Source organism: Symphalangus syndactylus, chromosome 24 (genome assembly GCF_028878055.3).
Source record: "Symphalangus syndactylus isolate Jambi chromosome 24, NHGRI_mSymSyn1-v2.1_pri, whole genome shotgun sequence".
NCBI classification, from domain to species: domain Eukaryota; kingdom Metazoa; phylum Chordata; class Mammalia; order Primates; family Hylobatidae; genus Symphalangus; species Symphalangus syndactylus.
In genome coordinates this window covers 62,813,398-62,827,730 of record NC_072446.2, presented here as the reverse complement: position 1 = coordinate 62,827,730, position 14,333 = coordinate 62,813,398, and the positions used below count along the sequence as shown (strand labels likewise).

Sequence of the window (14,333 nt, the reverse complement as noted above, 5' to 3'; positions counted from 1 at the left end):
GTGCAGGGGAACTCCCATTTATAAAACCATCAGATCTCGTGAGACTTATTCACTGCCACGAAAACAGCATGGGGAAACTGCCCCCAAGATTCAGTTATCTCCAGCTGGCCCCGCTCTTGACACATAGGAATTATTACAATTCAAGGTGAGATTTGGGTGGGGAGACAGAGCCAAACCATATCAGTAGGGTACCAACCTCTCTCACACCTCCCACCTCCAAGCCCCCCTATGTCCTGGACTACTTTTCCTTTTTGCACACCACTCATCAATTTCTAACATGCCATCTAATTCACTTGTTGTTTGTGTTTACTGATGATTGCTTCTCTTTTCTCACCAAAATATTAGTTCCTCCAGGGCAGGGATCTTTGAAAGTTGTACTTAATAGTGTATCTCATATACCTAGAATTGTGCCTGACATACAAAAAGGGTTCAATAGGTATTCACGGGATGGATGTTGAGTAATGACCTTGAGGGATCCTCTCTAGCTTCACCATTAATGTATCGGTAATCTATTGCTACACGTAACAAAGTATCCCAAAGTTGGTGGCTTAAAACAACAACCGTTTATTATTTCTCATGATCCTGTGGCTCAGGAGTTCAGCAGGGCCACTGGGTAGGTACTCTGCTCCTGATGGCAACGGCTGCATTCAGCTGTCCACTGGGAATGGCTAGAAGCCTTGAGAAGGCTTTGCTCACATGTCTGGCGTCTGTAGTCCATGTGGCTCCTCTCCGTCCATGTGATGTCCCATAATTCACAAGTCTAGCATGAGCATCTTTCACAGTAACTGGATTCCCCAAAGCAAAAGTCAGAAGCTGCCAGGCCTTAAGGTCAAGGCCAGCCCAGATTCTAGAGAAAATAGGTTCTCCTCTCTCTCGCTCTCTCTGTCTTTCTCTCTGTATGTCAGTGAGACGCTATAAGCACAGAGAGGGTGGCTACCTTTGGAAACTGCCTAGCACATTATCCCATGCTGTGCAAATGTGTGCATTCTCGGTAAGCGTTTTTTGGGCAACTTCTAGGGATCTACAGACCACCACAGTGCCCAAAACCTCCTTGCTGTCACAAAGCGGATCCCTAAATGAGCCCTGGAGCTGTAAACCTTTCAGCTCCAGCTGAAAAGTCCTCTCCAGCAATCCTCTCCCACAGCGAGAATGATAGAAGTGAATAATTGACAGGCTGCTTAATGGGGAGATTGGGAGACTCTTTGGCCAAAGTTGATGACCATCTCCCTGGCTCTCTTCCAGATTCCACAGATGGTGAGGGTGACTGGAGTCTCTGGTCTGTCTGCAGCGTTACCTGCGGGAACGGCAACCAGAAACGGACCCGGTCTTGTGGCTACGCGTGCACTGCAACAGAATCAAGGACCTGTGACCGTCCAAACTGCCCGGGTACGTTTACCTGAATGTGTAGCTCCAAGTTCAAGGGGAAAGCTTTTTAATTTATTATTAAAAACTTAGTGAAATTGTCTTTTTAAAAGATGCACTACTTTTCTTTTCTTTTCTTTTCTTTTTTTTTTTTTTGAGACGGAGTCTCTCCCTGTCGCCCAGGCTGGAGTGCAGTGGCACAATCTCAGCTCACTGCAACCTCCACCTCCTGGGTTCAAGCAATTCTCCTGCCTCAGCCTCCTGAGTAGCTGGGATTACAGGCACACACCACCATGCCCGGCTAATTTTGTAGTTAAAAGTAGAGAAGGGGTTTCACCATGTTGCCCAGGTTGGTCTTAAATTCCTGACCTTGTGATCTGCCCACCTCAGCCTCCCAAAGTGCCGGCATTACAGGCGTGAGGCAAGACGTAACTACTTTTCTAATAAGACTTCTGACCAGAGTGAGTCAGGAGATAATTGATGAGCTGAATGGATTTTCTGAGTCTTATGCACAATTGCAGTGGCCGTGACCTGAAAGACAATGTCGCATTGTACTTATTTAATTTAGAGGAGGGACTCTGGTTAGATTGGCTTTTTGATGTGGGATTTGTTGTGCATTGAAGAGAAACAGAAGGCAGACACCCATGGTCTGATGAGGAAGCCAGGATGAGAGGCCTGACAACCACCTACGGGAAAAAGACAGCCCCACCAGTAATACCAGAGAGCTGCCAAAGGTTCCCAGGAGTGCAACCTGGGGCGTCTTGGTAGTTAACTGTCACTTTATACTGCATTGTCAGTGCTTCAAAAACTAAACTAATTGCACACTTGGTGAGAGGTCATGTTGAGAGTCAACAATAATTAATCGTGATTGACTATAGCAGTGGTCGTCAAACTATGGCGAGGTCTGGCTCGAGACCTGTTTTTGTGTGTCCCATACATTTTTAAAGTGTTATGAAGAGAAGAAGAAAGAGAAGGAGGAGGAGGAAGAAGAGAAGAAGGGCATGGAGGAAGAGAAGGAGGAGGAGGAGGAGGAGAAAAAGGAGGAGGAGGAGGAGGGGGAGCAGGAGGAAGAGGAGGAGAAAGCTGCAACCAAGGCCATATGTGACCCACAAAACCTAAAATATTTACCCTCTGACCCTTTAAAAAAAGCTTAGTAACTCCTGGTGTATAGTCTTACTGTGTATTTCCCATTGCCAGGTAGAATACCAGCCTAAAATAATATCTTAGAGCCTTTCAAGAAACCACACATTCCAAATGGCTTTGGCTGAAAAAAATTTCAGAGACAGAAAATCTGATCCCCACACCCTAGACTTCCTTTTTCTACCTCTAGACACTCTGTTCTCCAACCAGAGACATTTGGAACAAAGGAGAAATGAAAGCACAAAGGCGTTTCTGAGGAGCGGGAGGAAGAATCAGATTGGAATTAATGTGTATGTTAGCAAAAGGGGACACGTAGAAAACGGGGCTGAAATGCAAGAAGTGGCGGTTCTGGCTCCATGTCAGCCACGCAGATGGATTTCAAAACAGTGGAGCGACCATTACGGTGCTTTTTTCCTGACTCCCCCAAGCTCATTAGGATGAGCTGAGTTGGAAGCCTGGTGGGTGGAATCTGGATGTGTAGAAATAAGCAATAAATAATAACAATATGGGGGGAGGAAGAGGGAAACAGGAAGGAAATGAAAAAGAGAAGAAGAATATGAAGTAAAAGAAGATAATGATGAAGGTAAAAAGATGAGGCAAAAGAAAATGAAGATTGCCTGGCGTGGTGGCTCGTGCCTGTAATCCCAGCACTTTGGGAGGCCGAGGCAGGCAGATCACGAGGTCAGGAGATCGAGACCATCCTGGCTAACACGGTGAAACCCCGTCTCTACTAAAAATACAAAAAATTAGCCGGGTGTGGTGGCGGGCGCCTGTAGTCCCAGCTACTCGGGAGGCTGAGGCAGGAGAATGGCGTGAACCCGAGAGGCGGAGCTTGCAGTGAGCCAAGTGAGCTGAGATTGGCCACTGCACTCCAGCCTGGGCGACAGAGCAAGACTCCATCTCAAAAAGAAAAAAGAAAAAAAAAGAAACAAAGAAAATGAAGATAAAGGTGAAGAAGAAAAAATAAAATAGATGATGATGAAGAAGGTTTTTTGAGTACTTAAGTATCAAGCAAATGGCTAAAGTCCTTATAGTTATTATTTTGTTTAATTTTCACAATAACTTTATGAAATAGGTATTTATGGTTGTACTCATTTGACAGCTGTAGTAACTGAGGCATAGAGGATTAACTTGCCTAGAGTCACACAGAAAGCAAGTGATCAAACTGGAATTTGAATCCAGACACTCTGATTACAGAGTTCATATTCTTAATCATTAAACTCTTTGGTCTTTACCAAGAGAAGGGTATTGGAATCAGCCACACAGGGACACAGATAGCATTTGAAGTCAAAGTTTGGGGGCTTGCCTGTTGTTTTCTCTTCGAGAGCTCACATCCAGACTCAAGGTGGTAGATTTAGGTGCCTTGTCAGGGGAAGGCTCCCCTCTGCCTCCATTTACAAATGTTTCCTTCTTGTTTTCTGTCACCGCAGAGAGCAGTGTGGCCAGGAGCCCTCTTCATACCTTTTCTTCTCGTGTGTCCTCACCCTCCTTGCATCCTTTCTGCCTCTCAGTTCCTGGCTATTGCAGCTTTTCTGGGCTCCCTTGGAACATGAAGGATTTCGTTTTTCAGGATCTCTTTCCTTGTTTGATTCGTTGATTCCCAGCTTTCCTGGAAAGACTCATGGGGCAAAGTCTCCCTGGCCTGGCAGTTACTACACTGTGAAAGTTTGTCCTGTAGGTCAGCCCTGCAAATAAGTCTGAGGTGCCTCACATAAAATCAGAGAGAGCCGCTTAAAGGAAACCAAGTCAGGGAAACCAGCAGGGAAGGCCAAGACTCACCAGCAAATGTTACCGCAGTGCCTCACTCCCTCCTCTTCTTATCGCTTTAGCTTGCACCGGATTCCCGATTGTAAAGGAAGCTTGGTTAGGGGTGGTAGTTTGGGTGAGCCAGTAAGTTTGAGTAGAGCTGGGTTCAGTTCTTCAGAGCAAATTATGAGAAGCCCAGCTTTTTCTTTCTGAAGCATCACCAACAATGCTAAGTGTCCTAGAATATGAGGTAAGTCCTCTTGGCTACACATTGTAGCGTCCTCCGTGAGCTAGACAAAGAATGAGCTAGACAAATATTCAAGGGAAAACCATCACCTAACACTTCCCACTTACTGCTCTAAGTACTTTCTTTACACCAACTCATTTCATTATTTCAACTCTAGGAGGTAGAGCAATTTGTTCTTCCCATTTACAGATGTAAAAACTGAGGCACACCAGAGTTCACTGGCTACCCCAAGGTCACGTGGCTAGTAATGATTTCAACGCACACAGTCAGTCATTAAGAACAAAATATTAACCACTAAGTTCTACTGCCTCTGGTTTAGTTTGTCACCCTGACACCATCCTGACATGTGTCCCCCAATGCCCAAAACCCCATCCCTGGGCTCAGTGAGTGAGTTCCTAAGGACTCATTCAGGCACATTTGGATCTGATTTCATGCTGCCAATGTATCTGGGGTTTTAATGTAGTCTCTGCACTACAACCTGCTTTTTACTGTTTCCTCTGTTGGCAAGTTTCTGCCCGTGAGTAGTAATGAATACAAAAAAGGCTTTGTTCAGGTGTATTTATTTTTTTATTGTTGTGGGGGGAGATAACTTTTTCCATATAATGATGGAAAAATGAGCTCTTGTCTGTGTTTAGGAATTGAAGACACTTTTAGGACAGCTGCCACCGAAGTGAGTCTGCTTGCGGGAAGCGAGGAGTTTAATGCCACCAAACTGTTTGAAGTTGGTAAGATTTTTTTCTTTTTTAATCCAAATATTGACTTAGTGCCTCGGAGATTCCTTTTGCTTTCGCAATGCCATCCTTGGATCCACATAAATGTTTCATTTTCCTTTTCTGGGGTCCAGTGCTCCCAGCATGTGTCTTGCTTGCTGAATATACTTCAAGCAAGAGAAAACAGTTCGGAGCCTCCTCCACCAGACCGAGCGCTTCTGTGTTCACTCTGCTGTCTATGTAGCCTTCACAGCCAGAGGCAGATGGGGACCTGTCTCTCCTCTTAGCACAGAATAAGCCCATAGCAGGGGCTCGAGTCACATGGAATCTGTTCTTACTCAGCCTTCATTGAGCGTCCTCAACAAAATCAAGAAATGGTGCCCTCAGTTCTCCAGCAGAGGGAGGGAGGGAGAGAAAGAGAGAATTTTCTCAAAATATTGCACCTCCATCCCCTGCAAGAATTTTTTATAAACCGGGCCAGGCGCGGTGGCTCACGCCTGTAATACCAGCACTTTGGGAGGCTGAGGTGGGCAGATCACGAGGTCAGGAGATCGAGACCATCCTGGCTAACACGGTGAAACCCCGTCTCTACTAAAATTCCAAAAAAATTAGCTGGGCATGGTGGCAGGTGCCTGTAGTCCCAGCTACTCGGGAGGCTGAGGCAGGAGAATGGCATGAACCCAGGAGGCAGAGCTTGCAGTGAGCTGAGATCACACCACTGCACTCTAGCTTGGGTGACAGAGCGAGACTTCGTCTCGAAAAAAAAAAAAAAAAAAGAATTTTTCGTAAACTTTTGGTACAGTTTGCTACTTGTCCACTAGAAAATGGTAAAGCAAATGCAATAAATGTGAACCAAACAAAATGGAAAGTGACTCTTCAGGTGCAAGGTGCAAACTTACTTTTTTAAAACAGCTTTATGTGCTTCTCTATATACTTAAGGATTGTAGAAGGGTAAAATTCCTTCTGTCCCATATCTTTCAGCCACCCAAAAGTTCTTACTTAGCCTCTTCACATCTGCCCTGCCTCCTCAGCCAAAATTTAGCAATCCTGAGTCCTTTTTTTTTCATAGCCCTGCAATTTGGGAGCTAATTTGGTGAACAAAAATGTTCCTCAAATGCCTATTGGGGTCAGGTAATGGGGTCAGGTAAGCATCTAAGTAGAACAAGTCTAGAATAAAAGGAAAGACAAATAAGAAAGTCTGGAGGAAAATAATGGTTCTAGCACTATGACGAAAAGAAAATGGTCTGGGCACAGTGACTCACACCTGTAATCCCAGCACTTTGGGAGGCCGAGGCGGGTGGATCACCTGAGGCCGGGAGTTTGAGAGCAGCCTGGCCAACATGGGGAAACCCTATCTCTACTGAAAATACAAAAATTAGCTGGGCTTGGTGGCAGGTGCCTGTAATCCCAGCTACTCTGGAGGCTGAGGCAGGAGAATCACTTGAACCCAGGAGGCGGAGGTTGCAGTGAGTCAGGATCACGCCATTGCACTCCAGCTTGGGCAACAAGAGCGAAACTCCATCTCAAAAAAAAAAAAAAAGAAAGAAAAAGAAAAAAAAGAAAAGAAAATGAAACAGCTACAGTGTCGGGGGCAGTAGAGAATGGTAGGGTCTATGACAAAATGAAAAGCTTTATCCAAAGGGTTGGCCATGATGTGGCCATCATGGAATGAATACCCATCCAGTACTGCCAGATGTTCTGGGTTTCTAAGAGAGGCCTGAAATCTTGATTTTGCCAGATTATATTTTAATTTTTTAAATGCTTGATAGATTTTTTTTTTTTTTTTTTTTTTTTTGAGAAGGAGTCTCGCTCTTTCACCCAGGCTGGAGTGCAGTGGCACGATCTCGGCTCACTGCAGGCTCCGTCCCCCAGGGTTCACGCCATTGTCCTGCCTCAGCGTCCCGCGTAGCTGGGACTACAGGCGCCTGCCATCGCGCCCGGCTAATTTTTTTGTATTTTTAGTAGAGACGGGGTTTCAGCGTGTTAGCCAGGATGGTCTCGATCTCCTGACCTCATGATCCGCCCGCCTCGGCCTCCCAAACTGCTGGGATTACAGGCGTGAGCCACCGCACCCGGCCAGGATAGAAATTTATTTTAAAAACAAATCCAATCAGAAATGTCTATGAGCCAAATTGGATGCAGTTTGGAAATTCACTGTCACTAGGGCCTCCACCTCATCCCTCCAATCCCTTCACATACATATGATCAAATTGCATTTAACAGGAACCGTCTGCAAATACAATGCATTTGACTGAAAAATAGAAATGACCTTAAAGGCAAGACTTTGACATAAAGTGGTAGAACCTTAAAAGCATTCTTCTGAGACAGAAAGTTTCTCAGGACTCTTCATATTACACCCCACAGGCAGGCAGCATCTTGCTGTTTTGCAGAATACAGCCCAGATGCACAAAGCCACATTGGCATGTGCTAAGGACACCAGAGCTGAGTAGACATGGTGTCTCAGTCAGGGCCCAGGCAGGAAAGAACATGGCACACTCCAGTTAGGTAGCTGAGGAGCCTTTGGTGAGGGACTGCTTGCAAAGGTACAAGCAGAGTAGAAGGATTGAACTTTCATTCTCTCAATGACTACTCAGAGAGGAGGCCACAGCCACAGCCTACCCCAGCTGGCAGCACCTCAACACTGTTGGGTACACCCTCTAGGTTCCCTCCCACTTAATCCTCTTTGCAACTTTATGAGAGAAGTGCTATTTTTATGCCCAAATTACAGATGAGAAAACTGAAGCACAGCAAGGTAAAATACCTCACTCAAGTCGCAGAGCTCCCGAAAGTTGGGTTGCAATTCAATCCCAGGCTGTTTAGCATGCGATCCCATGCTTTGCCTTTCGCCAGGCCTTTCTGAGTTCATAAGACATGCCCAATTTTTCTCTTCCTCGTTCTATTGATAAGTGCCCAAAGCCCTCTTGCCAGCTGCCCCTCACCCTGACCGTGTGATTTCCACCCACACCACCACCAGCCTCCCAGGCTCCTGGGTCAGAGCTGGAGTCACTGCTGACGTCTTCCTCTCTTTACTCCAAAGTCCACCAGCCACCAAGGCCTGGCAGCTGTAACTCTCTGACCTCTTCTGATCCCACCTGCTGTTTCCTCCCAGAGTATCTCACCTGGACCCTCCCCATCATTATCGGCTCTGAATTCATTTTCTTACTGCACAGCTCAGTTCATAGCTCACTATCACTCACAAACTTTCTGTGGCTCCCCAGTACCCGCTGAACCAGCCTAAACTGAACAAGACCGCCATGATCTGACACCAACAATCATATTCCTATACCTTCTGCTCCCATGAAACTGAACATGTCATGCCCCAGCCCCAGACATCCCCAGCAGATTTTTTCCTGCATAACCTTAGTTTGCACAATGAATGCTTATCTGGAGAGCCTTCCCTTGTCCTTCCCCCATCGATGCTATTGCAGTCTGTGTCCATTAGACACCTCCAAGACCCAGACACCAAGATGGGATTAGACATGCAAGAGATTTTTTGAGGAAATGCCCAGGAGACAAAGAGGAAAGCAGCAGGACTAGGCAGGGAGAGCACCGAGGTGCAGGCCTGACTCCTGCAAAAGAAGAAAGGAAGGCAGGCTCAGCCATGCTGACTGGGAATCCCAGCAAAAGTTGCCTGTTGGAGGAGTCCCTTGTCGGGCCGTTCCCCTACCACGCTCAGTCATTGGCCGAGAGCAGCCAGAGGGCGGATGTTAAAATCACGATAGATCCAAAGGTGCAACCTGGAGGCTGCTGGTCAGCAAAGCACCCACAGCGGGTTCCCTTGTAGGAGCTCTAAGCAGGACACCTGTGGCTGTCACGTGGCCCTGACATGGCTCAGGAGCAACCTGGTGTCACATGCTCCTTGAAGCAACCCTGACTTCCCCTGCTAGAAATGACCTTGCATTTTTGGACACCCCTGGGGCTTTTTGCCTTTGCCTCCCTCAATGCACCTCACGTTCCACCACAGTTGGCTTCCTTAGATATGCCTCATCTTACCCACCACAGCTCACTGGGGCAGATGACCCACCCACTCACTGGGCTGTTGGTGACCAGCCCACATTCCCTCCACCCACAGCATGTCCCTGCACCTCCAACTGGCAACCCCTGTGCGCCTTTGCCTGAGGTCTTTCTCTGGACCCGAGCCCAGCTGCGCATGAATGCACAGGGCATTCCTAGCTGGAAATCCAGGACCAGTCCCCTGTCAGTGATGAATGGGAGCCAGTGGATAAAAATTCAGATCCCCATCAATAAAAACAAATCCGGACTCAGTAAGGAGAGGCTTTATTCAAAGGATTATTGCAGGGAGGCGGGGGGATGTTATCTCCCTTTTATTGCAATGGGATGAATGCTGTGACCATAAGGTCTGCAAGCATCTCAAGGTTAGGCAAGGAGGGTTTCCTTTTATAGAGAAGTAAATAAGGGAAAGTGAGATGAAAGGGTAGCAAGATCAGATAGTAGATTGGAGAATGCTCTACCCTGAAGCCAGTCTCTTTCCAAAAGGGACCCTTAAGGAGAGGCTGTGCTGGTTTAGGCTGAGGGTGGGCCAAAGTCCAGGGACCTGGGTGAAGGAGGGAAGTTAAATCAAAGTTTGGTTAAGATGCATTCTGTCAGCCAGGCGCGGTGGCTCACACCTGTAATCCCAGCACTTTGGGAGTCCACGGCGGGTGGATCTTGAGGTCAGGAGTTCAAGACCAACCTGACCAACGTGGTGAAACCCTGTCTCTACTAAAAATACAAAAATTAGCCAGGCATGATGGCAGGTGCCTGTATTCCCAGCTACTCGGGAGACTGAGGCAGGAGAATTGCTTGAACCCGGGCAGCAGAGGTTGCAGTGAGCTGAGGTCGTGCCACTGCACTCTAGCCTGGGTGACATAGTGAGACTTCATCGACTCACCCCCTCACCCCCTGCCAAAAAAAGATGCATTTTGTCCTGATCAATCAGTGAGGACAAGCAGTTTTTGAGGCAAAGAAAGGGAATTTGTGCTTCTGGCCTTGTCACAGGTGAACAAAGCAGACCTCTGTGAGTCTTTTCTAAGTCCTATGGGGAGAGGGGGTTCTTTGCAGTAATCTGTCTTCCAGAATGCAGAAGGGCTGGGGGACTCCTAACCTTCACTGTTTTCCAGGATCACAGGTTTTGGGTAAGTTTAACATTGTCTCAGATAGGAAAATGCTGAGGCGTGTTCTCCATGTGGTTTCCCAGATCCCAGTGGGAGTAACCAGTTCCTTACAGTGGTTACTTGTTAGCTCCACACCCTGTATTAGCTGCTCTCCCTTCTCTGTCTAATTCCCCTGCTCCCCTGCCTCTGTTTCCTGAAATCGCTTCCCAAAAAATCATTTTCACTGGAATCTTTTTGTCTCAGGGTCTGGGGTAACCCAAACTAGGACATTCACTAAACCTGAGACTCACTAAACCTGAGGTTCTGGACTCAGATGACTGAGGGATCAAGAGATCACCCATAAATCAAAGGATCAAGGAGGAGCTGTGCTGAGCTGGGGACCTTCGGCCCTGTCCATGGAGGGGTCACCATTCACCTGTTCACAGGATCAGTTGTTCCCATGGGAGAATGCAGGACGAGCGTAGTTCGATCTTTTGGTTTTTCAAATAAAGCCAGGAATCCACATTTATAATTGGAATACCCTAATTCTTAAATATTGGCAACTAATCAATTATTTTTAATACTGAAAGAACCAAGCACAACCCCTCTGGGGGTAAATTTTGACCCAGGCCTACAGGTCACTGGCCTGTGACCCAAATCTTAAGCTCCCTAAAAGTAAGTGCCCCGGGCTCCTTCCTCTTTGAGGCACCTTGCCATGTGAATTTGCAGACAGCGATAGTTACATGCCTAAGGTTAAGAGGTTGGGGGAACCAGTCCATGTGTGGCAAAATCAAAACTGAGTCCTACAAATCTTCCTTTGGGGCCTTTTCCATCACATCATCACTTATTTCTTTATATTTTTATTTTTTATTTTTATTATTTATTTATTTATTTATTTAGACAGAGTCTTGCTCTGTTGCTCAGGCTGGAGTGCAGTGGTGCAATCTCAGCTCACTGCAACCTCCGCCTCCCAGGTTCAAGCGATTCTCCCACCTCAGCCTCCTGAGTAGCTGGGATTATAGGCACATGCCACAATGCCTGGCTAATATTTTGTATTTTTAGCAGAAACGGGGTTTCACCTTGTTGGCCAGGCTGGTCTTAAACTCCTGACCTCAGTGTTTTAAGGTGATCCGCCGGCCTCAGCCTCCCAAAGTGCTGGGATTACAGGCATGTGCCACCGTGCCTGGCCTCATCACTTATTTAGAGGGAAGATTCAAATAATTCTGAATTCTTAAGTTTGTTAGGAGTGATAATCAGATCATGGTTATCTAGGAAAATATCCTCTTTTTTGTAGATGCTTACTAAAATTTAGGGGTAACATTATATATTTCCACAACATTTTTTAAAAGATAAAGCAAATATAATAATAGTTAAATCCAGGTGATGAAATATGGGTAGTCATTGTATGAGAATATTCTCTACTTTTCTGTGTGTCTGAAAATTTCATAATATAAAGTGGGGCATTTGGAAGAAGTCTTGTGAATAATGAAGTTCCCAAGTTCAAGGGAAGTGAGAAGGGCCATCCACCTCTGATGGTTCCGGGGGCTGCAGGGGTCTCTGGCTCTAGGAGAGGAGTGGTTGACTTTAGGGAGTTGTTGACTTTAGTGTCCTCCTGCGGGCCCTCAGGAGCAGCCTGGTGTCACATGCTCCTTGAAGCACCTCCTGTGGGCCGGTTGTACATGCCGTGAGAGGGTTTCTCTTTGGCCTTTTCCAGACACAGACAGCTGTGAGCGCTGGATGAGCTGCAAAAGCGAGTTCTTAAAGAAGTACATGCACAAGGTGATGAATGACCTGCCCAGCTGCCCCTGCTCCTACCCCACTGAGGTGGCCTACAGCACGGCCGACATCTTCGACCGGATCAAGCGCAAGGACTTCCGCTGGAAGGACGCCAGCGGGCCCAAGGAGAAGCTGGAGATCTACAAGCCCACGGCCCGGTACTGCATCCGCTCCATGCTGTCCCTGGAGAGTACCACGCTGGCGGCGCAGCACTGCTGCTACGGCGACAACATGCAGCTCATCACCAGGGGCAAGGGGGCGGGCACGCCCAACCTCATCAGCACCGAGTTCTCTGCGGAGCTCCACTACAAGGTGGATGTCCTGCCTTGGATCATCTGCAAGGGTGACTGGAGCAGGTATAACGAGGCCCGGCCTCCCAACAACGGACAGAAGTGTACAGAGAGCCCCTCGGACGAGGACTACATCAAGCAGTTCCAAGAGGCCAGGGAGTATTAAAGAGACCGGGATGAGGTGGAGGACGCTGCCTCTGGTTCTGGAGCACACACGTGCTGCACTGACGTGTGTCACTGACTGACTGGCGCCGAGACCTTAGCCGCAGTCGTGTATATTTGTATACACCACATTGAGTATTTCTCATACATTACGCCAGGGGCGTGTGCCACGCCCAGGGGACTGCCTTGGGAAGCCGCCCTCGCCATCTGCGGAGCTCCCTGAAAGTGCCCCTGGGGAGCGATGTGGGCAGAAGGATGGGGACAACTTGGAAGCCAGAAGAAGAACCTGGAAGCCACAGTGGGTGCGACTCAATTCACACCCGGATCCAGAGTTTCAAAGAGAGGCAAAGGGGGAAAGAGACTGAGGTTGTAAACGTTATAAGCAGTTTTTACATATAACTTATTTAATACAAATGTGACTTAAGTGTAACCTTTTCTCTGGAGTTGTGGTGAAACTAATCACTTCTGTGAGAGATCAGAAAGAAAGAGACTTAGGGAAGTGGAAGAGAAAGGGAATTTTGGAATTTATTTCTTTAAAAATAATGCAATGGAAATATATCAAAACATGTAAATGCCCACCTTAAACCACATGTTATTTGGTCATGAGGCACCTTGCTGGAGTCTCAGATTCCAAAAGTCTCTTCTTCAGACTGGGTAGGGAATATGATATTCTAGGGACAAAGCTGAGGACTGGTTTTAAATAGACTTTAAAATAAAAGATCAATATTATCATAATTCTATCATTCTGCTAAACGGCCCCAAAACAGTAGAATTTCTGCTCATGTCCTAGCAGGTTCAGAAGACTGTAGCCCAGTTCAGACATAAAAACAAGAAGTAGCACTTTTCCAAAGGAAAACAACAAAACAAATGGGAAAAAGATAATGGACCTCATTTCACCTATTTTAATACTATTTTAACAATATTTTCATCTACCAATATATCCCCAATAAATAAATATAAAAGGAGGGGAGGGTCAATCTGGGGAATCTTAATTTTTTATGTTTTAAGAAAAGAAAAAAACCGCATTATTTTTGTAAAGTATTTATTGAGTCATGGATTATTGTGCATCAAGCAATTGTTAATATGACCTGGTCCTATAGGGTAGAACTTAGGAAAAATAAAGTTGGTTCTTATTCAATATTTTACTTTGCAAAATTCTAGTAAAAGAGAGTATATAATAAAATCATAATAAAAGGTGTTACCTGCATCCTTCATCTATGATACAAATGCCATAAGTAACCCGTGTGAAGCAAGACTGCAAGGCAGGGGAAAGAAAATTTCAACCCAGGTGGGAATAAAAGGCTCATTCATTGATTGACATGATTGTGGGTGGTGTAAGTCATGGCATCCTTGGCACCAAGAACATCTACCCAACCCCCAGGAGGCTGAGGCCCATTGACACATGTGTGACTTTTTGCCCGCCCAGACCTAAGGAAGCCAAGCCAGAGCAAAGGCTTAAGACAGGCCAGATGATCAGGGCCACTTCCACAGAAAATTCTGCAATTACAGTTATAAGTAGAACTACTCATCCTGCAAAGTATTCCTTTTCCCAATGAGAAAACCAAAGCTCAGAAAACATAAAGACATTGGACCCATCTTTCATTTCCTAGCCCAGTATTCTTTCTACTCTAGCACATTTTTGAAGTTCTTATATTCCTGGTATCTTTGGTATTCCTAACCCCACCCTTAAGTTATCCTGACACAATTCTATTCTTATAGAAAACTTTTTACCAGTCATTTACACTTTTTTTTTTTGGGACAGTCTCACTCTGTCCCCCAAGCTGGAGTGTGGTGACGTGATCCTGAC

The 14,333-nt window shown here is 46.3% G+C and overlaps 1 protein-coding gene across 1 annotated transcript in view; it reads left to right on the top strand.

The window, feature by feature from the left end:
* The window catches only part of ISM1 (isthmin 1), a 77,913-nt gene extending 64,189 nt beyond the window's left edge, over nt 1–13,724 (top strand). The window contains exons 4-6 of the mRNA XM_055265586.2: nt 1,243–1,386; nt 5,131–5,220; nt 12,013–13,724. Of these exons, the coding sequence (XP_055121561.1) occupies nt 1,243–1,386; nt 5,131–5,220; nt 12,013–12,530 (752 nt within the window). The 3' untranslated portion in view covers nt 12,531–13,724. The remainder of the gene's footprint in view (nt 1–1,242; nt 1,387–5,130; nt 5,221–12,012) is intronic.
* The last annotated feature ends 609 nt before the right edge of the window (nt 13,725–14,333 follow it).